This window comes from Zingiber officinale, chromosome 4B, assembly GCF_018446385.1.
Source record: "Zingiber officinale cultivar Zhangliang chromosome 4B, Zo_v1.1, whole genome shotgun sequence".
Classification (NCBI taxonomy): Eukaryota; Viridiplantae; Streptophyta; class Magnoliopsida; order Zingiberales; family Zingiberaceae; genus Zingiber; species Zingiber officinale.
The window spans coordinates 109742431-109767429 of record NC_055993.1 but is presented as its reverse complement, the minus strand read 5'-3'; the positions used below and the strand labels follow the sequence as shown (position 1 = coordinate 109767429).

The 24999-nt window shown below is 36.4% G+C and overlaps 3 protein-coding genes across 5 annotated transcripts; all 3 read left to right on the top strand.

Moving 5' to 3' along the window:
- Positions 1–1976: 1976 nt before the first annotated feature.
- LOC121978526 (zinc finger MYM-type protein 1-like) lies at positions 1977–6074 on the top strand. The gene is made up of 3 exons (XM_042530862.1): positions 1977–2379; positions 4052–5688; positions 5832–6074. The coding sequence occupies exons 1-3, from the start codon at positions 1977–1979 to the stop codon at positions 6072–6074; spliced, it is 2283 nt and encodes a 760-aa protein (XP_042386796.1).
- Positions 6075–8933: 2859 nt separating this feature from the next.
- LOC121976028 (UPF0481 protein At3g47200-like) lies at positions 8934–10983 on the top strand. Its single transcript, XM_042528009.1, has one exon. It carries the CDS (start codon positions 8992–8994, stop codon positions 10765–10767), a length of 1776 nt encoding a protein of 591 aa, XP_042383943.1. The 5' UTR covers positions 8934–8991; the 3' UTR covers positions 10768–10983.
- A 111-nt stretch (positions 10984–11094) lies between these two features.
- Positions 11095–24422, top strand: LOC121976027 (glutamyl-tRNA(Gln) amidotransferase subunit A-like). Of its 3 annotated transcripts, none has more exons than XM_042528006.1 (14): positions 11095–11268; positions 11570–11662; positions 11748–11864; positions 11935–12162; positions 12252–12334; positions 12427–12527; positions 21021–21144; positions 21231–21385; positions 21480–21616; positions 21705–21875; positions 22017–22241; positions 22794–23027; positions 24071–24153; positions 24246–24422. In XM_042528006.1, the coding sequence occupies exons 1-13, from the start codon at positions 11107–11109 to the stop codon at positions 24143–24145; spliced, it is 1905 nt and encodes a 634-aa protein (XP_042383940.1). In that variant the 5' UTR covers positions 11095–11106; the 3' UTR covers positions 24146–24153; positions 24246–24422. The 3 variants fall into 3 exon arrangements, with proteins under 3 accessions (XP_042383940.1, XP_042383941.1, XP_042383942.1); XM_042528008.1 differs by having other exon boundaries at positions 11137–11268; positions 11584–11662; XM_042528007.1 differs by lacking the exon at positions 11570–11662.
- Positions 24423–24999: the final 577 nt, after the last annotated feature.

Sequence of the window (24999 nt, the reverse complement as noted above, 5' to 3'; positions counted from 1 at the left end):
GTAATCAATCCTGCAAAAATGTTAATACGATAGATTACTAATAAAACAAAGAATAAACTAATACACAATTATGAGTAACATATTAAATTTAATATTATGAATTTATTTTACATACCTGAGTGCTAGATTGGATATATGATGATGGTGTCGTATAGATATCAACGTTCCTGAAAAGATATAATACAATGTTAGACATAGTTTCATTAGTGAACAACCAAAAAATAAAAAGTTAAACATCAAGATACCTATGGCAATTTACGGATCAGGAGGATTATTAGAGTCTTGAGTCTCCTGAGAGGCAAAATGATGCGGTGTTGCACTCATTAGATCCAAGAAGGCCTGCATATCTTGCCCAATTTTCTCAAGATCCAATCGGGATTGCCGCTCTGCTTGAAAATTTGCCTCCAAGCTCGAGAGTCGAGTCTTCAAACCTGCATTTTCTTTCTCTAAGGTGTCTACTCTAGCACATGATTCGGATGCACTCGATGATGTGCTGGGACGACCCCTGGACCTAGGAGTGATTACAAAAGCTTTATTTCTACATTTGAAATGATTACACGGACAACGTAACGTGACACCATCCATACATTCTGGATGACTCTTCGCAAAGTTCACAAACTCTTCAACTCCAGCAAAATATTCATATCGGATAAATCCATTTTCTAATCTATTGTACATCCTTTGTTCAAGTACATTGTATCCTAATAAACATAAGATCAATTACTTAGTATGCAATTAATATAATAGAGGTACTACACATATGATTCAATGTATTCAAAAATCATGTCATGAATAGAAAATATTAAGTATATAATTAAGAAGTTGACATTTAAATAAAAAAATAAAAAAAATACACATTTAGACAATTTTAAATCAATTTCATAGGTGTTATCAAAATATCATATCATAATAGGTGACAGTCGTATGGTGTTTTATTTTTTGATCTCTAAATCATCATCAATCCTTTCTCTTTCTTGTTTTCTTAGTTATTCAAATTTCTTCATATTTCCTCTTGGTCCTTACCTTTTGATTTCTATCCATGGATTATTAGATTTGTTTGTATGCCTAGTTTTAATCTATCTTTAATATATTATTTTGGCTTTAGCTACTGGAAGCTTTAGAAGTTACAATATGAAATGTAAATCCTTTCATTGACTTTCTATATTCATATCCCTATACTAAGGCCATTTTGATCATCTTTGGTTAGGTTAAGGCTATATCTATGTCCCAGTCAATGATATTCTCATATGTATTTTGATTATCTTTTTTTAAATTTCAGTCTAACTTTACAAGAATGAAAATCAAATACACGCATGTTCTAATTTTCAAACAACTGAATATCTATAAATGAATGATTGCAGCAATAGACAATTACATGTATTTAATCATTTTCATTGAGGGATAACTTCTTCATTAATCAAAATCATGACAAATCACTATCGATGATAAGGTTGAACTATTTTAGGATATTTGTGCATCGTTGATGAGAACTAATTATAAACCTACAAATGCACTCCTCTACTAAAATGCACAAGTTTCTTTCATTTTGGTTGACAATTAGAAGGACAGCCAAATTCAAAGCAACAAACAACCTTCTCAAAAGAAACATCAATTTCACAATTAGATTTTTTCTATAAAAGAGAAGCAATACAAGAGTTTGCAAGCAGAAAAATCAGCAAAATGAAGCATGTATTTGAGGGAATGTGTTCATATATTTGTACCAGAGACCGAATTAAAAGTTTGTCTCTCATACAACTTGATGCAGTACGAACAAATTGTGCCACCAAAACAACTCAACTCTCGACAAATGGGGAAGCAAATAATATTATTAACTCAAGATGTACAAGGGATCCTAGCCCCTTTATGTTTTGAGGAGAAACAAGAAAGGAAAAGAGAGATTGAGGAGAAAAAAGAAATCACCAGCGACGTGATGCTGCTGGGATGCTGCTTTGTGAAAGGGATGCTGCTGAGCTTCGATGACCAGACGGGGAAGTCGTGGCACTTCCGCTACTCCTACTGGAATAGCAGCCAGAGATTCGATGACCGGACGAGGAAGTCAAGAAAGGAAAAGAGAGATTGAAGAGAAAAGAGAAATCACCAGCGACGGAGCACACTCTGCAAGGAAGAAGCTCGTTGGCGAGGATGACGAAAAGATTGCATTGAGCGAAGTCGGAGTCCAGCGGCGGCAACTGTTCGAGCATCGGAGGAGAGGACACCGAAGGAGACGGAGAGAAATACAGGAGACGGAGCTCGAGTCGGAGTCCAGCGCCGACAACTATTCGAGCGCCGGAGGAGAGGAAATGCAGGAGACGGAGACGGAGCGGCCGAAGTGGAAGAACCCTGCCGACGGAATTATTAATTCCATCTCTAATTCGCCTGGTGGGGCTTAATTCCCTATTTGAATAGTGAAAGAATAAATATTTTCTCCCTAATTAAAGATGGAATCAAAATATCCGTCTTTATTTAGAAACGGATAATTTATTCCTGTCGCTAATCTTTACGAATTAACTCATTTTAAAATTTAAAACGGTGAAAATAGAGACGAAAGTATATTTCTGTCTCTAATTAGAGACGGAATTATATTTCCGTCTCTAAATATGTCGCTAAATGACAATTTTCTTGTATAAATCCGTGAAGGCATACTTCACTTGGGTAATTGTAGGCCTAAGTGTTTTAACCATGCAGCATGATCAATTTTAGCCGTAGGCTATGGTGCAGCAGTAACGATATTCTAATTATTCTCCAGTATATGTGGTTCGATTTTTGGTTGTCGTGCCTCGATCAGATCAGTCACCTCGCAGAAAAAAAAAATCGGGCGTCGGTGGTAAAAAAACTCTTCACAGTGACGAGAAGAAATCACAGTCGCAGGCTCACCGAAGAGACGAATAGTGCATTTTGTTAATTGTAAACCACATGTCCTTTTATACAGCCACGTGTTCACATTGACGCGAGTTCAAATGTTTACCTTTTTATACAATGTGAATTCAAATGTTTACCTTTTTATAGGTGTGAACGTGTTGCTTTTTATATGCGTTCAATATGTGTGAACGCGTTCAAAGGTTTAGGTTTTATATGTGTGAACACACTTTCAAATGTTTATATGTGTAAACACACTTTCAAAGGTTTCCTCAATTTTTTTTGTTTGACACGTTTTCATTCTATATTTATTTTTTATACTTTTATTTATCTCTGCTCGATTTTTGTTTTGTTTCCGCCGCGCTCACAAAATTTTTACGGCTTTATCTTATGATTTGTTTCCGCCACCGCTCACAAAACTTTTACGGCTTTACCTTATGATCTTGACATCTTGCCCTTTGTTTCTTCTGTCTCTCCAAGCGCCGACCAAAGCAGTAAAGCGGTAAAGTCCTGCGCCCAAAGGTTATTTTTCCCTCTCTTCCGATTGCCGATCAAAGCGGCAAAGATTCGGCCTTCAGCCTTCGGCCTTCAACCTTCATCCTTCAAGTAAGTAGATTTTATTTTATTTTATTTTATTTCTTTAATAATTGTTTGATTATTTTTTGATTGCAATGTATGATACAAGTAATAATTTAAAATTTTAATTGTTTAAATGTTTAGTTGTTTTTAATATTTGATTGTTGGATAATTAAAAATTTAGATTTTGTATATTTAATGATTGGATAATTTGTAATTTAGTTTTTTATAAACTCTGAATATGTAATTAGTTTTTTTTATTAGCTGTTAGTTAATTGTAATATGTGAATAATGATAATTTATGCTAAATTAATTTTATTTTTTTAAAAGAATTGTGTCGATGAATGATGTTAAATAATTTAATTGTGTTATTGTTAAATTGTTCACATTACTTTATGTTGATAATTTTTTCCCATACATTATAATTTGTAGAAAATGTTGAAATATTTTGCAAAGAGGCCTAGGAGTTCAATTGAATCGTCTAGTGTTCCGAATGAAGAGTCTACTCCTGCACCACAACCACCACCACCTCCTCCGCAAATTTTATTTGAAAATATTGAAAATCTGAGTAGTGAAGTAGAAATTGTTGCTGATCCTGGTTTACGAAAATTGATTGAAGAGTATGATGTTGGTGATAGAGATCGTATTCGAAAAGAATATGTTGCTATGGGCCCTTGTCAACCTCGAGGCCATAATTTTCCAAGAAAAAAAATGGGTAAAGACAATAGATGTTTCAGGGAGGTTTGGTTTAAAGACCGTGATTGGTGGGAGTATAGTGTTTCAAAGGATGCAGCCTTTTGTTTCTGGTGTTATCTTTTTAGACCTAGTAATATAGGGTTTGGAGGAGATGATGTGTTTACGAGATCTGGTTTTATTAATTGGAAAAAAACAATTGAAAAATTCAATGAGCATGTAGGTGGAGTTGGTAGTGCGCACAATGAGGCAAGAATACAGTTTGAGGGTTTCAAGAATCAAAGACAAAGTGTGGAGTATTCATTTTCATCGGGAAAACATGAGCTTGAAGTTGCTTATCGCAAACGCTTGACTTCCATTTTAAAAGTAATTCGATTTTTGTTGTTACAAGGATTGCCTTTTCGGGGACATGATGAGTCTTCGACATCATCCAATAGAGGCAAGTTTTTAGAATTGCTCAAATGGTATAGCTCAGAGTGTCCAGAAGTTGCGGCAGTTGTTGGAATGAATGCACCTGGAAATAATCAAATGATTGCCCCAAAAATTCAAAAGCAATTGGTGAATGCTTGTACAGTTGAGACCACAAATGTTATTCTAGCTGATCTTGGAGATAGGTGGTTCACTTTACTACTTGATGAGGCTCGTGACTGTTCAGTGAAAGAGCAAATGGCAGTTGTTATTAGATATGTGAACAAACATGGAGAGGTGATTGAACGATTTATGGTTGTAGTTCATGTTGCAACAACTACAGCTGCTTGTTTGAAGGAGGCAATCGACTCTTTATTTGCTAAATATGGTTTGTCAATGGCGAGATTGAGGGGTCAAGGATATGATGGTGCTTCAAATATGTCTGGGGAATTTAATGGCTTAAAGTCACTAATAATGAAAGAAAATCCGTATGCATTGTATGTTCATTGTTTTGCTCATCAACTCCAGCTAGTGGTTGTAGCTGTTGCTCAAGCAAATCAATATGTTTGTGATTTCATGTGGATTGTTGGTTCGATTGTAAACACATCTGCATCATCTTGCAAAAGGGCCGACAAACTTCTACAACTTGAACATGACAGAAAAGTTAAACTTCTTGAAAGAGGAGAGATTAGTTCAGGTAGAGGACTAAACCAAGAAACTAGTCTAGCTAGACATGGAGATACACGATGGGGGTCTCATCATTCAACTTTATGTCGTATTGAACAAATGTGGCCATCTGTTATAGAGGTTCTTCAAAATTTGATTGATGATGGTGATCATTCTTCCAAGGGTTTAAATAGAACTTTGGTTGAAAGAATGGAGAGGTATGAATTTGTGTTTATTCTACTATTGATGAAACGTATATTGGCAATCACAAATCATTTGTCAACCGTTCTACAAGAGAAAGATCAAAATATTGTGAATGCGATGCGTTTGATCAATAATGTGAAATCCAAATTGCAAAAGTTGAGAGATTCTGGATGGAATATTTTACTTGAGGATGTGAAGAAGTTTTGTAACACTCATTTCATTGAAATAATTAATATAACAGATAACATCAACAGCCGTAGTCGTTTGAAGAGAGATGGAAAAAATGTTAATTTTTATCACTACTTCCATGTTGAAATCTTTTGTGAGGTAACTTCTTAATTCTTTTTTTATTTACCTTCAATTAAATTCTTTTAAACAGTAACATATTTATTAATTTTTACTTTTGTTGTTTGATTTTTAAATTGTAGGTTATCGATATTATTCTACAGGAGATGGATAGTCGTTTCTCTGAAACAACTACAGATTTGTTGATTTATATGTCATGCCTTGATCCTAGGAACTCGTTCTCTAGATTTGATGTACAGAAGTTAGTGCGTCTAGCTCATTTTTATGAGGATGATTTTTCTTGGAATGAGCGTATGTTGATTGAACAAGAGCTTGAAACATATATTGATGATGTCAGATCAGATGAACGATTTGAAGACATTTAAGATTTGGGAGCTCTTGCAAAGAAAATGATTGAAACAATGAAGAACCGTGTATTTCCTTTGGTTTATCGGATGATTGAGCTAGCTTTACTTCTTCCAGTTGCTACTGCAACCGTTGAAAGAGTGTTTTCGGCAATGAATATTATCAAAATAGATTTGTGAAATAAGATTGAAGATGAATGGATGAATGATAGTTTGGTAGTCTATATCGAGAAAGATGTTTTTAATACTGTCGACAATGAGCCAATTTTACAATGTTTTCAGAACATGAAATCTCGAAGAATGCAATTGTCACGTATTTGTTAGTAGACTGCTTTAATATTTTAATATTATTGTACGAGTTTCTTTTCATAATATTGTACCTTTTTCTCTTGTATACAAGTTATTTAAAAAATATTTTTTAATTACATAGAAATTATTAATTGTTCAAAAAAAAATCGTCGTGCTCAGAACGCGGCCGTCCCTCCATGATTAAATTCCTAGATCCGCCACAATAATAACAGTGATACCAGCAGCACGATCTGGATCTCAACTGCAACAGCAAATCTAATATTGTCGAACCAGATCTTGTCCAGACATGCCATCACAGAGGACATTCAATCAACAAAGGAGTGATCCATCTCGTCAAACTGTTAAACAAACATATGCAATGCCAAGGGCAAAACGTTCCAAATTATGGTGCCCCTTTCGAAAAAAAAAAAATTAAAATTAAAAGAACACCCTACCAGATATTGTATCACAATAATATCCTTCATTCCAGAATGACTGCAGTAGTTCTTATTTTCAGTGCTATTGTAACTATTACAATGTAACACTGAATACAATGTAGTATTTTTATCGAATTAAATAATTTTGATCGAATTTATAAATGAGTATTTTTATATAACAATGTTTATAATTTAGAATTTAAAATTTTAAGATTTAAAATTTAAGATACAATTATAGTTGCATAGCAGTTATTCAATAGTTCTTATACATTGAAGTAACTCTTAAAGTATCCATATCAGATACTCTATTCAAAAATTTTACCTTAAATTTTGGATAAGGTAGCTAAAAAATATTTACATCAACTACCTTATCGATTTCCTAAATTATGCATTTACGAACAATACTTCTCTAAATTTAGGGAATGAATTTCATTCCCTAAACATTATAGAGGAGAGAGAAGAAATAGGGAAATTGATATATGATGTATTGAAAAATGGATATCCAAATTTAATAAAGTAAATTTTTTATCCTAAATCTTAAATTATATATTTTGGATAGAGAAATTGGTGTGGATAATCTTACAACTTGAAAAATCATATCTTTCATTATAATCAAAATTATTATATGTAAAATATTATTATATAAAAATATTCTTTATTAATTTGATTAAAATTATTTAAATTTCATTAAAATCATTTTAACTTTATCAACATCACTTAATAGTAATTGATACATAATTGTAATAGTTATTGAAGAGCTGTTACACCGTCATAATTAAATTATAAATCCTAAAATCTCACATTCTAAATTTTAGATACTATTTATATCAAAATATTCTTTATTAACTTGTTAAAATTATTTAAATTCCATCCAAATTATTTTAAATTAGTTAAAATCATTTTAAACCGTTATAAAATCTACTAGATAAATACAATTATATAGAAGTTATTAAGTAACTGTTAATAATACTATAATAAATGTTATTTTAGATGTTAAACATTGTAATAATTACATAGTAGTTTATAATAGCTACCTATTATAATAGTTATCTATAGTTATTACAATAATACTGAAATAAAGAATATTTTCAAATAAAATATTTAATCATGCATCTTTTGATTTATTTTTTTTATTAAAAGCATCGTCTTTAAAATCAAGGATATTTAATCATGCACATTATAAAAACTATTTATTATAATAGTTATCCATAGTTATTACAATAATATTAAAAAAATAAAGGATATTTTCAGATAAAATGTTTAATCATGCATCCTATTGATTTTATTTAAAAAAAATCAACGTCTGCATTTGCAATTAATATAATTAGGGGTGCTTCAGTTCATTGCAAATTTCCCGGTCTTATCTTTGTCCTGGCGGTAAATTAGAGAGAAATCTCTAATCACAATATTAACTTTGCATGTAATCCTCATGTCCAAAAAACTTTGTTTCCACTCCCTGCATGTAAAGTATTACTTGTTTCAACTCCCTCATGTAAATATTGATACCTAAATTGCCCCTCAGATTTTTTAGGTACAAAAATTTTAAAATTGAGTACAAAAAATCAAAAAATGAGTATAATTTTTCTTAAAGTCAGTATTTTATATTAAAAATCGAGTATATTTTCTATCAAAATTGTTCCTCTTATTTTTTAGGTATAAAAAGTCTAAAAATAAGTATAATTCATATTAAATTCAGTACTTTATACTATAATCTAGTACTCTATACTAGGATCGAGTATATTTTATATCGAAATTAATCCTCATATTTTTCGGTACAAATAATCTAAAAATGAATATAATTCCTATTAAATTCAGCACATTAAATTAAAATCGAGTATATTTTGAGATGAAAAAAAAAATCATACTCAATTTGATAGAAAATATACTAGATTCTAAGTTAATATACTCAATTTAAGAAAATTTATATTGATTTTTAGATTTTTTGTATTTAAAAATATCATGATAATTAGATAAAGATATTTAATTAGGGAGTAAAAATAAAAATTTTCATAGATGAGGATTACATGTAAACATTTGTTTCTCAATAGAAACTGTATGTAAAATTATCCTTGTCCTGGACCCCGCTGGGCCCCAAGTTGCCTAATCATTCATTCCCGCATTGCTTTCTCTATGTGCGCTGAATAAGCAACCAGATCATTTCAATTAGAAATCCTTGGAGAAAGTTGCAGAGACATGGAAAGCCATCTCAATTCATGATCGCACATCATTGTCTATTTCCATTTCCAACCCATCTTCCGTGCCAAACCAACTGGCTACTTTTTACTTCTTCCTCTTCTTCTTCGCTACAAAACATCAAACAACTGTCGCTCGAGTCTATCGCTTCGATGGTGGCGGTGTTCAACAAAGAGGTGTTGAGTTGGTATCTGCTCGCTGTGAAACTTAATGAGACCGTGCAGGCGAACCTCCCCCGGTCGCAGCCTAGCACTCCCGGCTCGCCCTTCAGGCCTCCGCCGCCACCGCCGATCTATTTCACCCGGGGCGAACCCATTCCGGAGGAGCTTCAGCGGCAGGAGGAGGAGGAGGACGAGGAGGGCAAGGATGAAGAGGAGGTGAGAGTGGTGGTCGCCGTCGCCGCTGCCGCCCCCCGAGTGGAGTCCGAGTGGGCGATTTCTGTCCGCGACAGGCTGGAGCAGGCGCGGCACGAGGAGGCGGCCGTGCCGTGGTCCCGCTTCTCCATCTACCGCGTCCCTAAATCGCTCCGCGAGGGCGACGAGAAGTCGTACGTGCCCCAAGTGGTGTCGATCGGCCCCTACCACCACGGCAAGCGCCGCCTCCGCGACATGGAGCACCATAAGTGGCGCGCCCTCTACCGCGTCCTCCGCCGCACCGGTCACGACGTGCGGCTGTATCTCGATGCGGCGCGCGTGCTGGAGGACCGGTGCCGCGCCTGCTACGAGGGCCGCATGGCCCTGTCCAGCGATGAGTTCGTGGAGATGCTGGTGCTCGACGGCACCTTCGTGCTGGAGCTCTTTCGAGGAGCGGCGGGAGGCGCCGGCGAGGGTTTTCGGGACCTCGGCTACGATCGCAACGACCCCGTGTTCGCGATGCGCTGCACGATGCACGGCATCCAGCGCGACATGATCATGCTCGAGAACCAGCTGCCCCTTTTCCTCCTCGATCGCCTCCTCGGCCTCCAGATAGGCCGCCCCGACCAGCACGGCTTCGTCGCCCGCCTAGCCGTCCGCTTCTTCGACCCCCTCATGCCCACCGACGAGCCGCTCCGCAAGGCCGACCGCGCGAGGATCGAGTCCTCCACCCGCGCCGCCGCCGAGTCCTTCGACCCGCTCACCGAGACAGGGCTCCATTGCCTCGACGTCTTCCGGCGGAGCTTGCTCCGGACGGGGCCGAAGCCGGAGCCGCGTGTCTGGATCAGGCGGTGGTCCCACACCCGGCGCGTGGCGGATCGGCGGCGGCTGCAGTTGATCCACTGCGTGACGGAACTCCGGGAGGCGGGGATCAAGTTCCGGAAGCGGAAGACGGACCGGTTCTGGGACATCAAGTTCGCCGACGGCGTGCTCAAAATCCCGCGGTTGCTGATCCACGACGGCACCAAATCGCTGTTCCTGAACCTGATTGCGCTGGAACAGTGCCACTCCGATTGCTCCAAGGACATCACCTCCTACGTCATCTTCATGGACAACCTGATCAACTCGGAGGATGACGTGAGCTACCTGCACTACCGGGGGATCATCGAGCACTGGCTGGGCAACGACGGCGAGGTGGCGGACCTGTTCAACAAGCTGTGCCTCGAGGTGGTATTCGACTTCGACGACAGCTACCTGTCGGAGCTGTCGGAGAGGGTGAACAGGTACTACAACCACCGGTGGAACACGTGGAGCGCGAGCCTGAAGCACAGGTACTTTGGGAACCCGTGGGCGGTCATCTCCTTGATCGCCGCCGTCTTCTTGCTGCTGCTCACCTGCGTGCAGACCTACTACTCCGTTTACGCCTATTACCGCCCTCCCTGATCACCCACTCTCCGGCTTATGTATCCTTTACATTGATCGATCGATTGTTTGATTTTGTTAGGTTCATAATCTCGATGAGAGTGATGAGATTGGTTGTTTGATCTTCAATTCAAAGAAACTCTGTTTTTGGTTTTGGATTTTGATTTTGGAAGAGATTTGAGAAGGAACAAGATTTGTCAATTAATCTAATAAATAAGTCAAAGCGTAATTTTATAATTATTCATCTTTTTCGTCTTGTTTTTTTTGTCGTTTCTATTTATTTCCGTGTTTTAATTTAGCGTGAGAAGAGTTGCTGACCTTTTGAGCTCCTCACTTCCTTCCGCTGTCTTTTTTGGGCCGATGCGTTCCCAGAATTCGAGTGCCATGCGTCTCCTGCAGCCGCCGCAAGGCGCCACCGCAGCCTTCTCGCCGCTTCTATTGCTATTGACGCCCTTCCTCTGGGCAGCTACACCAGCCTTCTCCTCGACTCCGATGCCTCCGGCCATCGATCGCTCCCATCTGGTAATTGTTTTGCTTTTGACTCGGACGAGGAGATCCTTTCATTTCCGTTCCTCTATCATTTACTTTGTCGTCGAATGAGGAGATCCTTTCGTTTCCGCGGAAAGAAGGCATGTGGTTGCTTTTAGTTACTAGAACTTGAGACGAACTACTCCACTTTGGAGGGGTTATCCTCGATCAGAAGAAAACAGAATTTTAGAGAGGATTTGTTCATTATTTCATCTGTGCTGAAGTCAAATAGGAGATACAATGAAGTGATTTTGAATTGGATTTCCTTCTTCATTTGCTCACTTATTATACACAGGTAATTTCATCTAGATATATACGGACACCCTTGTGTGGTAAAGCTCATGGCTATTCTTACAAACTTATAGCGTTATATCATAAGTTATGGAAGGTAGTAAAGTCATTGTCATCTTATTTCCACTTAGAAAGCTTCATCTTCTTATCCATTGACGAGTTATTTGGGGTTGTCCTCTCAGGATAATTGCGGAGCCCCTGCAGTACCAGAGAGCAAGAGTGTAGAACCTATTGAGGGTGTTAAGGAACTTATGGATTCATTGAAATACTTTGATGCCGATTTTTTCAATGACAGCAAGGTACTGATGATGGAAAAGAGAATGATTGTTTACTCTTTCGTATGTCCAAATCTTATGTGTCTATTTTCAGGTGCAAGAAATGGCAACTGGCGTGAAAGAGTTCAACCTACCAATGTTTATGGTGAACCGTGAACTTATTGCTTCCCGTGATGGAGGGTTGAATGATCCATCTGTGTTAGTTTTCAAATCATCCTGGGGTAGAAATGATGAAGCTCCCCATAAGTATATACAATTTAGATATCCTTCCATTCATGGCATACAACGGCCAAACAAAGAGGAAGATATTGCCTTTATGACGGTGTGAAAATGTTTTTTTTCCATGTCTTATTTCTGGCAAAGACTGTGCATTTAGCTTGTCCCTAGTATTTCTGTTTTGATGAATGCTAGATACTTGAGCTTGGAGAGCTTATTAGGACGAAGCAAATTACTTCGAAAGAGCTCACTGATTTATTCTTTCGAAGATTAAAAAGGTACTTACTGGTATTTTCATAATTTTTTACAAATTATCTAGTACATTTGGTTTTTCAGGTTTACTCACAAGTTTAGAATGGGCAATCTTTAGGTATAATCTTGTTCTTGAAGCTGTGATTACATTAACCGAAGAGTTAGCATACCGTCAGGCAGAGGAGGCAGATAAGTTGCTGGCTCAAGGAGTGTATTTGGGTAAAGCATATCTTTGTTACCCAATTAGCCACTCATTACAAAATCTTTGATTTTATGTAGCATTCTAAATGCATGAATTAAAATAAAAACAGTAAACACTTATAGCGATTTGCAAGGACCTTCTTCGTACACACTGTCGGAAGATTCGTGCTCACCGTCAGAAGAGCAATTATAGAAATCGAAGAGCTCTTCACAATTTCACAAACCAAATCCCGCAACCTAGGATGTTTCTTCTTCTACGTGAAAACGAATCTTACGTTCACAATTTCTCAACCCCTGTAAATCACCCTTGGGCGCACCCTTTATAATGAGAATTATCTGAGGGTAAAAGAGACTTTTTCCCCAAAAGAAAGTGGGCAACGTGGGCATGCCCACATTTTCATTTCCTACATCTCCCACTCGTACAAGGTAAGCCGCTAAGACTAGTTCATCCAGGTAAATCACTAAGACCAGTTTGTCACAAAGACTAAATAAGTCAACTATATAAGAGTTTAGTCACAAAGACCATATCAGAACATTCAATCCATACTTAGAGAAAATGATTCGTGCAGCAGCAAGCACTGAGCGATAGTTACTAAGAAGATTGCTACACCTTACATAGTTGCTCTCTGAGCGATCAAGTTGTTACACTTAGCCGCTCTTTCAAATGAATTAGAGACATTCTCATAATGGCACATAGTCTCTCTCCTGGCGGTGCATATCCGTTATCCAGGAAACATCCAATCTCCCGGTGACACAACCATTATCTTGGAGATATCCATGTCTTGCTATTTACTCAGATTAAATAATCTTCATTTACATCAATATAAATATCTCTAATCCTTTATTATGACTATTATGTCAAGAGCATGTTCCATATCCAATATTCACAATCATTTCTATACATTACAGAAATGGGTCGACCAGTGAATAACATCAAAAGATGTTAATCTATTTAATCTTTCTTTTTAGTTAGAATCTATCTATTCTAATCAGTCGCTTTCCTAGTTATGCTCGATCGAATCATCTATAGCCATATGATACATGCTAAAGTAACAGTCACTGATTAAAATTTCAAGTAAACAAATAAATGGTCACTAACGGCAAAACTGAGATTAACTTATAATCTCAAAGGTCTCATATAGTAGAGAAACATGTATCTACTCTCCTATTACCCTTATTGTCGCAATAATACATGTGGTATGAATTATATGTTACGATATTATTTTCTTACTAAAAAGAGTGCATGTTTTTCTCAAATTTAATATCGTACAGATTTTGATCTAGACATACCTAATGTCTAATCTTGAATTCAACTTATGAATTCCAATCTGACCTTCAACATGTTCAGTAAATGGTGGGTTCATTTACTTTGATCATTATTAACACATAAATGATCTCATCTTGATATAATTATTAAGACGACCTTAACTTATGAATTTGTCTCTATTCACAGCTACGTAAGTTGTCCTATAAGTAACGGTCTTACCGCTATTTATACTTAACAAACATAGATGATTGTCCATGTGAGTAGACTAATCTCTACCTGCCACATGCTCACCGAGATTTTATATGAATGTAACAAAATCATATACTAAATAAATTATGACAAATTACACAATCAAATCATAATATCTTATTGTAATTAAATGTTGTTACATTCTACGAAGTCTCAAAGACTTTACATGTTCTTTAAATGACTCTTTAGTATTGACTTAATAAAAGGATATGCAAGCATAGCACGTGTAAGGACATACTCAAGAATTACCTTTCTTTTAGCCATAATATTCCTCACAAAGTTTTATTTTATCGCTATATGCTTATCTTTGTTGTGATATTTGGGATCCTTTGAAAAAGATATTGTGGCTTGATTGTCACAGACAGTTACTGGATCAGATGCTTCAGGAACCTTCTCAACCAGACTGCTTCTTACACAATCGTTGAACATACCACATATTCAACTTTTATAGTTGACAAAGCTACACAAGCTTGTTTCTTGTTGTTCCATGAGATGACGCCACCATTCAGCAATAAGGCATAACCTGATGTGGATTTTCTATCATCCAGGTCCAGCTCAATCTGCATTCGAATAACCTTTCAGACTTATATCCGATCCTTAAAAACAGAGATAATAATCTGTTGTCTTATTTAGATATTTGAATATCACTTTTACCATCTTCCAGTGTCTCGGTCCTCGGTTTGACTGGACTAAACCAACAGCATAGCTGATATCGGGATGTGTACACAACATAGTATACACCAAACTACCAATAACACTGACATATGATTTTTTATTCATTTCAATTATTTCCTTGGAGTTTTGGGACACATACTCTTGCTCAAAACAGTACCTTTCACAATAGGTGTATGTTCTATGTTACAATTAGATATGCTAAAATGATGTAATATCTTATTTATATAAGACTCTTGTGATAGATTCAAAAGTCATTTAGGACGATCTCTAATAATCTTTACTCTTAAGATGTACTTAGTTTTCCCTATATCTGTTGTATCAAATTGTGAGGACAACCACTTCTTGACTTCATTCACATACCCTATGTCATTTCAAGCTATCAGCATATCATCAACATATAATAATAAAATGACATACTTTTCTTTCTCTTTTCAAGAAAATGCAATGATCCTCATTGATTATCTCGAAATCATAAGATAACACGACTTTGTTAAATCTTATGCTTCATTGTCTTGACGCTTGCTTTAGTATATATATAGACTTTTTAAATCTACACATTTTCTCCTTTTGGCCTTCAGCAATGAAACCTTCTGGCTGAATTATATAGAGTTCCTCGTCTAAGGAAAGTAGTTTTTACATCCATTTGATGTAATTCCAAGTCATAATGTGCCACAAAGGTCAAAATAACTCGTATTGATACAAATTTCACTATGGGAGAAAATGTCTCTTCAAAGTCAATACTCTCCATTTGGGTATATCATTTTGCAACCAAACGAGCTTTGTATCTATTAATCGATCCATCAGCTTATCTTTTTATTTTGAGAATTCACTTATTCAGAATAGCATTTCGGTCCGGAGAAAGATCGATTAAGTCCCAAACATGATTCTTATTCATTGCCTCCATCTCTTCATCCATTGCAGCTTTCCACGTTTCTCTAACTCTACATCTCAATGCTTGTTCAATAGATTGAGGTTCGTCATCGTCAACTGGGAGTATTATCAATGTCTCATTCTTAATATCAAACCTCTTCTTAGGTTTGATTTTACTAATACTTCTTCGTAAGTTGGGATGTTGAGAAGTCAACTGACTTGACATATCACTCCCACTTGGTTGACTAGACTCAAGCATCCCTTTTGACACTTCTCTTGTTGATAATATCTCATCCTCCTCAAATAGAGAAACATTTTTATCAACATCATCTCTGGTTGGGAACTCTGTTTCAAGAAAAGTCGCATCTCTCGAATCTATTTCTGAGATGGTTCCATCTTGTTGCTCACCTATGAAAACATAACCTTTGGAGATCTCATAATATCTAATAAAGATACATTTTTTACCCTCCTTGGTCTCAGTTTTCCATACTTATGAGAACTATCATGAACATAAGCGGTTGACCCCTAGGGTCTCAAATTACTCAAATCCGGTTTTTTGCCTATCCAACATTCATATGAGGTAGATGAAACTTTGAAGACACCTTGTTAAGTATATAGGCCGCAGTTATTAATGCATCACCCCAATAGGAGATCGACAAATTGACCTGCTCCATCATAGACCTAACCATTTCAAGAAGAGTCTTATTTCTTCTTTTAGCTATCATATTTTGTAGCTGTCTAATAATCCTTCTATCATTACATATTGTCTTGAACATATCAGACAAATATTCTCCTCTACGGTCAATGTGAAAAGTTTTAACTTTACATTCTGTTTGATTCTCAACTTCGTTCATATAACGAATAAAGTAATCCAATGGTTTAAATTTATGAGAAATCAAATACAAAAGACCGAAACGAGAGAAACATCAATAAATGTAATGAAATAGGAAGCTCCACGTCTAGCCTTCACATTCATTGAACCACAAATATCCGAATGAATTAATTGCAATGGTGATTCAACTCTAATAGCCTTACCAAATGGTTTCCTAGTTGTTTTTTCAACAAGACAATGTTCATATATAGACAAGTAAATCTTAACCTGAGTGCCCAATAGACCCTCTCTAGCCAATCGATTCATGCATTCTTGTCCTATGTGTCCTAATCTAGCATGCCAAATCTCATTAGTTATACCTGCATCACTAGTTAGAACAATGTTCGAAAAACAACCTTCTATTGCACAATTGACATCTGATTCTACATCAAGAACCATAAAAACCATTTGTTAAAAAATCACATCCGACTGAGTCAATCTTAAGTTCAACACATTAGCTGTAAAAATTAATACAGTACCCTAAATCAAGAAGACATGTAATGAAAACAAGATTCCGTCGAATTTTAGGAGCATATAGTTTTACAAGTGCTGATTCCTATGACTTCAACTCTTGCATTGTTTCCTACATAGATCCATTTGTTGCCAGCTAGTACTCGACGGTACAACAAATGTAATTCGCTCCCAAGCTACATGGTTGGTTGCTCCCAAATCTATAATCCACAAAGGATAAGAATCAGCTAACAACACTAAACTAGCAACAAAATACTCTGGAAAAGAAGACACACTTGAATTTATCTTTTTTGGCTCAATGGACTTTCGCTCCTTCTTGCTGCACTTAAAGCAAATCAACTTTTAGGTTTCACTCCAGTCTTTTTTCCTTTCTTCTTGATTGGGCCCTTAGGAGTTTTTTTCTTATTTCCCTTCCCTTTCTTGAACCATTTCTTTTTCATGGATCCAGATGATCCAACAGAACCAACAACTACATAAGTTAGTTCAGAAATCCTTGCGGATTCAACTTACTCTGCCTCCAATTCTACATCGCATGAGACATCAGTGAAAGTCTTGATACTCTCACTATGAGTTAGGGTCTGTTTCATGGTCTCCCAAGAATCTGGAAGGAAACGAATAACTGCTTGAACCTGTTGTACATCGATCAACTCATGACCAGCAGTTTTAAGCTCCCGAATCATGTTCGATATCTCCTTGAGGTATTGAACCATTGAAACATTCGGACGCTTCTTATAGCCATCAAATCTGATTATCAACTGTCGAAGCTTGCTCAGACTTACTCCATTGTATTTCTCCTTAAGGGCTACCCAGACTGCATGAGCTGTAAGATACGACTTATACTCAAAAGCTCGATTATCTACCATTGAACTAATCAATATGTCCTTTATAGCGGAGTCCTTTTTCGTTCATGCCTTGTAAGCATCAAGATATCGTCTATTTTGTGGAGTGGGACCATCTACAGGTTCTACCATAATCTGATTTACAGCCTCTAGAACTTCTTGTTCCTCAAGTACATACTGTATCCAGAGGTATCAGATCTTATAGTTATCCCCATTAAGATTTTCACCTTTGTTGAGTTTTATAGTATTTTTAGTTGTTATAATCTATCTTAAATAAACACATTATTTAGTATTCAGTGTAATTCATATGCATGCAATTTATGATTGACCCAATATTAATTTGAGTTGGTTTACAAAATCAAGTGATAACTATGTTTTCACTCATTATTTGTATGACCAATCAAATTAATATTGATCAATTCTATTACACACATCACAACAAATGAACTGATCATTTATTATATCATGATTTTTTTAATTAAATGAACTAATCATTTAATAAAATGAACTAATCATTTATCATGCATCATGTAGAGTAAACAGCATAAATAAACTTATGAATGAACATATCATTAACATAAAAATATGCTGCATATTGTTAGCATATAACAAACTGACATGAACTAAATGGACTAATATTGTTCATACATAATGACAATAACAATAACAAAACTCTAATAAACTATATAGGCTAACACCACTCCCACTAGGATAAACACTAGTGTAGTGGCCAACATAATCTCTTTCAATCTGGACTCATTTGGGGTAATCACAGGTGGGACAACTTCAGAATTCTTCATCGGATCCTTTCTAGATCCTTTACACACTCTTTTCCAAATCTTCCTCTAATTCTTCAGGATCCGGATCCTTCTCTAATTCTTCAAGAGCTTGTTCTGAATCCTCCTCTGGATCCTCTTCTGATTCTTCAGGACCTTGAGCTAAATAAAATAAATGTATGTACATCTCTGAATATGAGACGTGCCCTTCAGAATCATCCCAAAGTTGGAGTGCTATTTCCCTAAGATGTTTTGGCAGTGATTGAACCAGAGTCCATCTTCTGTGTGTGTCTTGGATCGGAAACTCTTTTCGCTCAAGTTTCCAGAACAACCAATCGAGCCGACCAATAAACCATCCAACTCCACGAACCGGGCCATAGTCAAGCTTCTTAATCTCCTCCCAAAGCTCATGTTGTCGTATATCGCGACTAGCCATCTGAAAAATTGAAATTAAACAAGTCAGTACAAAATCGACTTAATTCAATTTATACAGACATAAAACCAACATAATTAATCAAGAAAAACAAATCTTCTCAATTTTCAGGAGTCTAAGTCGACTGACCCATTTTACCGATCAATTGAGAATCCAAATCCTGAGCTCGATCCATCGTCCTCGTTAAAACTAATCTAATTGGACAGGATTTTCTATACCTATGTTCTGTTATTATTTAATCTAAGTTCATTTCAACCAATCTCAAACTTATTGATCAAACTCAGATCCGTTTGATCAAACCAATGTCGGATTAAGTCTGACCCTTTAGAACAAATCTAATCCATTTGATCGAACTGGTTCGGTTAAACCAACTAATGGTTTAATCTAAACCAGATCTAATTAGACCAAAAAATAGTCTGGTTAAACTAACCTTGTCGATCTGGTTCAGTAAACCAGATTGAGATCTAAACCCAATTACAATTAATATCCAACATGCATTGATTAATTGAGACTTAAATCATTAAGTTATATAAGCTAACGTTTTTTTTAATGACAATACTGTTCTGCCGAAATAAAAATAACATGCATATATTTATATATAAACTGCTAACATGACCACGCCGTCACACATCCCTTCCCACGCCGCACAATGCGCGTTGAACGCCGCACGTCCTCTGCCGTGACGAACACGCCAACATTAACGGCTGCTCATCGCCTGCCTCCGGATGCCATCGCCGGTTCTTTCTGGCAATTGCTCGCGACCCATTGTGGGCTTGGAAGGAAATCAAGACACGCAGTCGTGATTTCCCGGCGGCTGTGCATGACCCGGCTACGGCTGGGATTTGTGAGATCAACACCGACTTGTCCTCCACGGCTATTAGTCTCTACCAGCCCACGATGACATCATAAATTGTAACTCAAAAAGTTGCATGTCAACAGAAGATGCAAAATACTATGGGCAGAAAAAAAACGTTGAACAATCTGTATCATGATTGCACTAACAAACAGAGGATAAAGAAAAATGAACTGAATCATTTTAATCTACATTCGTTATGATTGCAAACATTCAAACATGCATTTTATAAATTCTTTCATGCATTTAGAACCTTGCTTTGATACCAATGTAGCATTTTAAATGCATGAATTAAAATGAAAACAGTAAACACTTACAGCAATTTGCAAGGACCTTCTTCATCACCGTCAGAAGATTTCTGCTGACCGTCTGAAGAGCAATTATAGAAATTGAAGAGCTCTCCACAATTTCACAAATCAAATCTCGCAGCCTCAGATGTTTCTTCTTCTACGTGAAAACGAATCTCACGTTCACAATTTCTCAACCCCTGTAAATCACCCTTGGACGCGTCCTTTATAATGGGAATTATCCCAAGAGTAAAAGAGACTTTTTCTCCAAAAGAAAGTGGTCCCATTTCCAACATTTTAGACATTTAATTTTTTTTATTCTTTTTGAATAACAAGGATGTTCTGCTGAAATAGCTATTGGCAACTTGCATAACTGTAGTCTATCTAAATCATGGTTTGCAATCTTGTACTCTGCCTGTCAAAATATATCATTCTCGTAAATCACTGAAACTCGATACTAGTTGGCGTCAAGGTTCAAAATTCCAAGCTGTGCTGTAGTTTCAATCTTTGACTAGAATGATACTTTTTCAGTATTGTGTCAATACTCTGATGCATGGTGTCGATGGTAAATTGGAGGTAGAAGGAGGAAGAAGATGAAACAAAGAAAGAAGATATTGTTTGCACTAAGTGGTATTGACTTTTGATAATTTAGCGGAATGATATATTTTGACCAACATGGTACAAGATTTAAAACCATGCTCGGCCTAGACAACGTCACATTCCTATGCTTCATCCCCTTTCTTCAACTTAAATCCATTAGCGACACCATGTATCGAAACATCGACATGATACTGAAACAATTTTGTTCCAATCAATGATCGAAACTTTGACACAGCTAGAGATTTTGAACCTTGATCTAAATACTAAGCAACAACAGATAGGAGAATCCTTTTGTGGCTGAAGTTTGGCATGAATAACAGGTCCCCTCCATGGTATCCCTTATGGATTGAAAGACATTATAGCTGTACCCCACTACAAGACTACATGGGGATCCAAGACATTCAAAGACCAGGTTCTTAACATTGAAAGTTGGGTCTATAAAAGGTACAATCTTGATCTTCTGCATTAGTATTGTGAGTATAGTCAGCCAATTTTAGTTCATGACCATCGTAGTTTTGATTTCATTGTAGGCTAAAGGCTGCGGGAGGCGTTCTCGTTGCAAAGCTTGTTTCGGGGTCACTAGCCTATGATGACATTTGGTTTGGGGGAAGGACCCGGAACCCTTGGAATATTGAAGAATTCTCTACAGGGTCATCAGCAGGACCTGCAGCTAGTACCTCCGCAGGTTCTGTCGGGTCAAGGAAGCATCAGGCAGCAACTAGCAGCTGATTGCCGATATGATGAATTTTTCAAGTACTGATTGGTTGTATTTTTGACAGGTCTTGTCCCATTTGCAATTGGCTCAGAAACAGCCGGTTCCATTACATACCCTTCTGCTCGTTGCGGAATTACAGCCCTACGACCAACATTTGGAACTGTTGGTCGAAGTGGTGTCATGAGCATATCTGAGAGTTTGGTACTTCATCTCTAACCTCAGGGATCAATTGTTATTCTTTCGACTACAGAGACATACAATATGTGACTGAATGCAATTTGATTCCCAGGATAAGCTAGGTCCTTTCTGCAGAAGTGCTGCTGACTGTGCCTTAGTGATTGATGCCATTAGGGGAATCGATCCTGGTGACCTATCTTCTCGTCATGTTGGTATTGATGACCCATTTGAAGTCGACATCAGAAAACTCACTGTTGGATTTCTCAAAGATGCAGAGATGGAGGTGAGTGTATCTACTTTTTCGAGGAATTAACTTGGGCTGCAATCTGGAACTTGTTTTTGGAGTTTAACAAGGGTAAACTTGTTTCATGTATGCTTCTTGTTTTCTAATTATATTTTTTAAACCTTTTTTTGATTCCTCAAGGTTGTACATATTCTTCAGTCCAAGGGTGTAAATTGTGTTCCTTTTGAGTTGAAATACACAGTCGAATCAGTTCCAGCAATTTTAAACTTCACAATGGATGTCGATATGCTGTCCCACTTTGATAAGTGGCAGCGTTTGGGACATGATGATGATTATGAAGCTCAAGATCAGTGGCCCGTGGAACTTCGGCGTGCACGGTTGATACCAGCAGTAGATTATATACAGGTACTTTATGATATTTGATGATAGACATGACATTAAAGTAGACCAACTATATAATCCTCATACAACTAGAAATTGTGTATAGTAATTCAATTCAATTAGTTATATTTAACTCGTCTAATATTCTTTCAATCTATCAATAGCAGGTGTCTCCGGTGCTCCAATTAGCAATCATGTAACATGAACTGAAAGCCAATTCAATAATTTGATATCTTGTAGAATATTGGACTATGATTACGGCTCATATAAAGAAAGTGATGCCATTCTAGAATCATTTTATTGTAAATAAGAATTAGCCTTTCAGTTCCTGATTTGTATTTGCTACACTTGGTAGGATTACATGCTATTTTAATGAGTGAAACATCTTCATATGAAGAACCATAGAGTACAAACAAATGACTTTTCTGTGTTCTAATTTTGTTGAATCCATTACATGAAATTATGATTGCCTCTTGTGTATTCTTTACGATGTTATCGAAACTTTGTGCCACTTTTATTTCACAATGTTATAGCATACCATATATGGTTTCTCTCTAATTCAAAGAGTGCTTTCAGGCACAAAGAGCACGGGGCAAGCTGATTCGAGAGGTCCGTGAGAGCTTTACTGTTGATGCTTTTATTGGTAATGCAACTGATTGGGAACGCGTTTGCTTGGGAAACCTTGTTGGCATTCCTGTAGTTGTTGTCCCAACTGGTTTCGAGAACATCAAAAATCCTCCTCCAGGTGGTACTAGGAGAAGAACCACAATAACAACAGGAATATATGCTCCACCAGATCGTGATCACATTGTAAGTTGCTTGAATGCTTAATATGCTCAGTGATTTTAGGTCATGATAATTAAGATTTCTGATGTTGATATTTATGTGAAATATAATGACAACATAGGTACCTTCCAATGTATTTCAGGAAAACAGAAGGTTAAAACCAGTCTAGTGATCGAAAGATCTTGTAAGTCACCAAATTTATGACATATACATTATCATGGGCTAATACTAGTAAAGAAGGTAATTTAGCTGGTATAGGATTACACTAGCAATTTGGAATAAAAAAACACATTCATACGAAACATAATATGCTTTTAGAAAACAAAATGACAAAAGGTAAGTGAATGAGTAACATAGTTTTGCAGTATAGTGTAATGAATTTTAAAGATAAAAATAAATTAGATGTCCTTGTTGAGATAAGGATGATATTGATAATGCTGCCCAAGATAAGAGAATTAGAAATAGAACTATTTCACTAAAGTTTATATTAGGAAAATAAATTCATATCTTTTTATGAATCATGTATCTCCCGTAGAACTGAGTGATCCAATCAAAAGAGAACTTTGAAAAACCTATAGCAAACTGTTCCTACTAATGACTTGAAAATTTGGACTTGTAGGAGTTTTTTTTTTTTAAAAAAAAGGGGAATCATATGAGTAGAAAAGTGTACTTAAGAGATTTTAGAATTGCTGAAAGAAATGAAGTTTGATACATAATTTTAGATTTTGCTACACATCATGTGATCTCATGATTGTTATTACGCTTTCAGAAAAAAAGAAAGAAAAACATTTGATACTTCTCAATAGAAAGATTCTTGAAGAGCCCAAAGTTAAAAGTGTAATATAAAGTGAGAGAAGGCGGTGATGTCAGAAAGTACAAACAATTGTTGGTCTAAATATGCATGTTTTAGATATCAACAAAATTCTGGAAATGAGAACTTGCATAGGATTGTTAGTGTGGAGTTCTGTATGTGAAAGAGTTGTTAATTCAATTCTTTCAACTGCTATTTTTTTTTTAAGCTGTAAATCTGAACAATATAAATGTGGATAAATTTGGTTGATTTTCAGGCTCTAGCATTAGCCATGGCATATCAATCTGCCACCAATCATCACAGGCAACGCCCTCCTATCGATGATCCTTAATTAAACTGGTATTGTCCATGTTCTAGGGATCATCTTATTCTTTTTCCCTTCTCAAAATATTTAAGTTCTACATGATCTGAAACTTGCTTGTTTTTCTCAGGTTTGAATGCTTCTTGAGGATATTTTGCTCAAAGAAATGCAATGAGTTAAAGCTTGTTTATTTACTGCAAAATACATTGTGTTGATTTTGTTGCAAAAACTTAATCGTTCGATAACATTTGTGAGTTTATGACCTACGAACAATTTCAACTCAATACATTGTGAGCTTATTTTGGCCCGTGCATGGCTGAGTTGGCCAGGATGTGGTAGTATTGTTATGTGGTAGTATTGTTGCAAGGATCGAATTTGGATAAAAAAAATAGTGTATAATGCCCTCTCTCATGTTGGCTGCCCTATTTTCCTGATTTAATTTTTATTGCAATTGTGAGCTTATTTTGAAATATGAAGAATTCCTCATTCTAAATTCTTAGGCTTAGGCATTCCTCTATCACATCAACAAAATATCTATCACATAGACAACACAATACAGTTGTGTTGAAAATTAAGCTGCAAAACACTAGTGAAACAATGAACTGAAGAGTTCAGTTGGCCAAATATTTAGCTACAATTTCACTATAAAAAAGATTTTTTTCAAAGTTGGCAAAAGATGAGCTCTTGATGTGCTTGTCAATTCGTCTTAGGATTGACACGGAAGAGATAAATAGATAACTTTTATCCATTATAATAATGGCTTACGCATGCTTCATAGGGGTGCAATTTCACAAAAAGGGTGCAAATGTAAATAAACAAATTCAGAGAACTAAATTATAATATCGTCAAATTTATTTAATGCATAGAATATGAGATCTATTCTA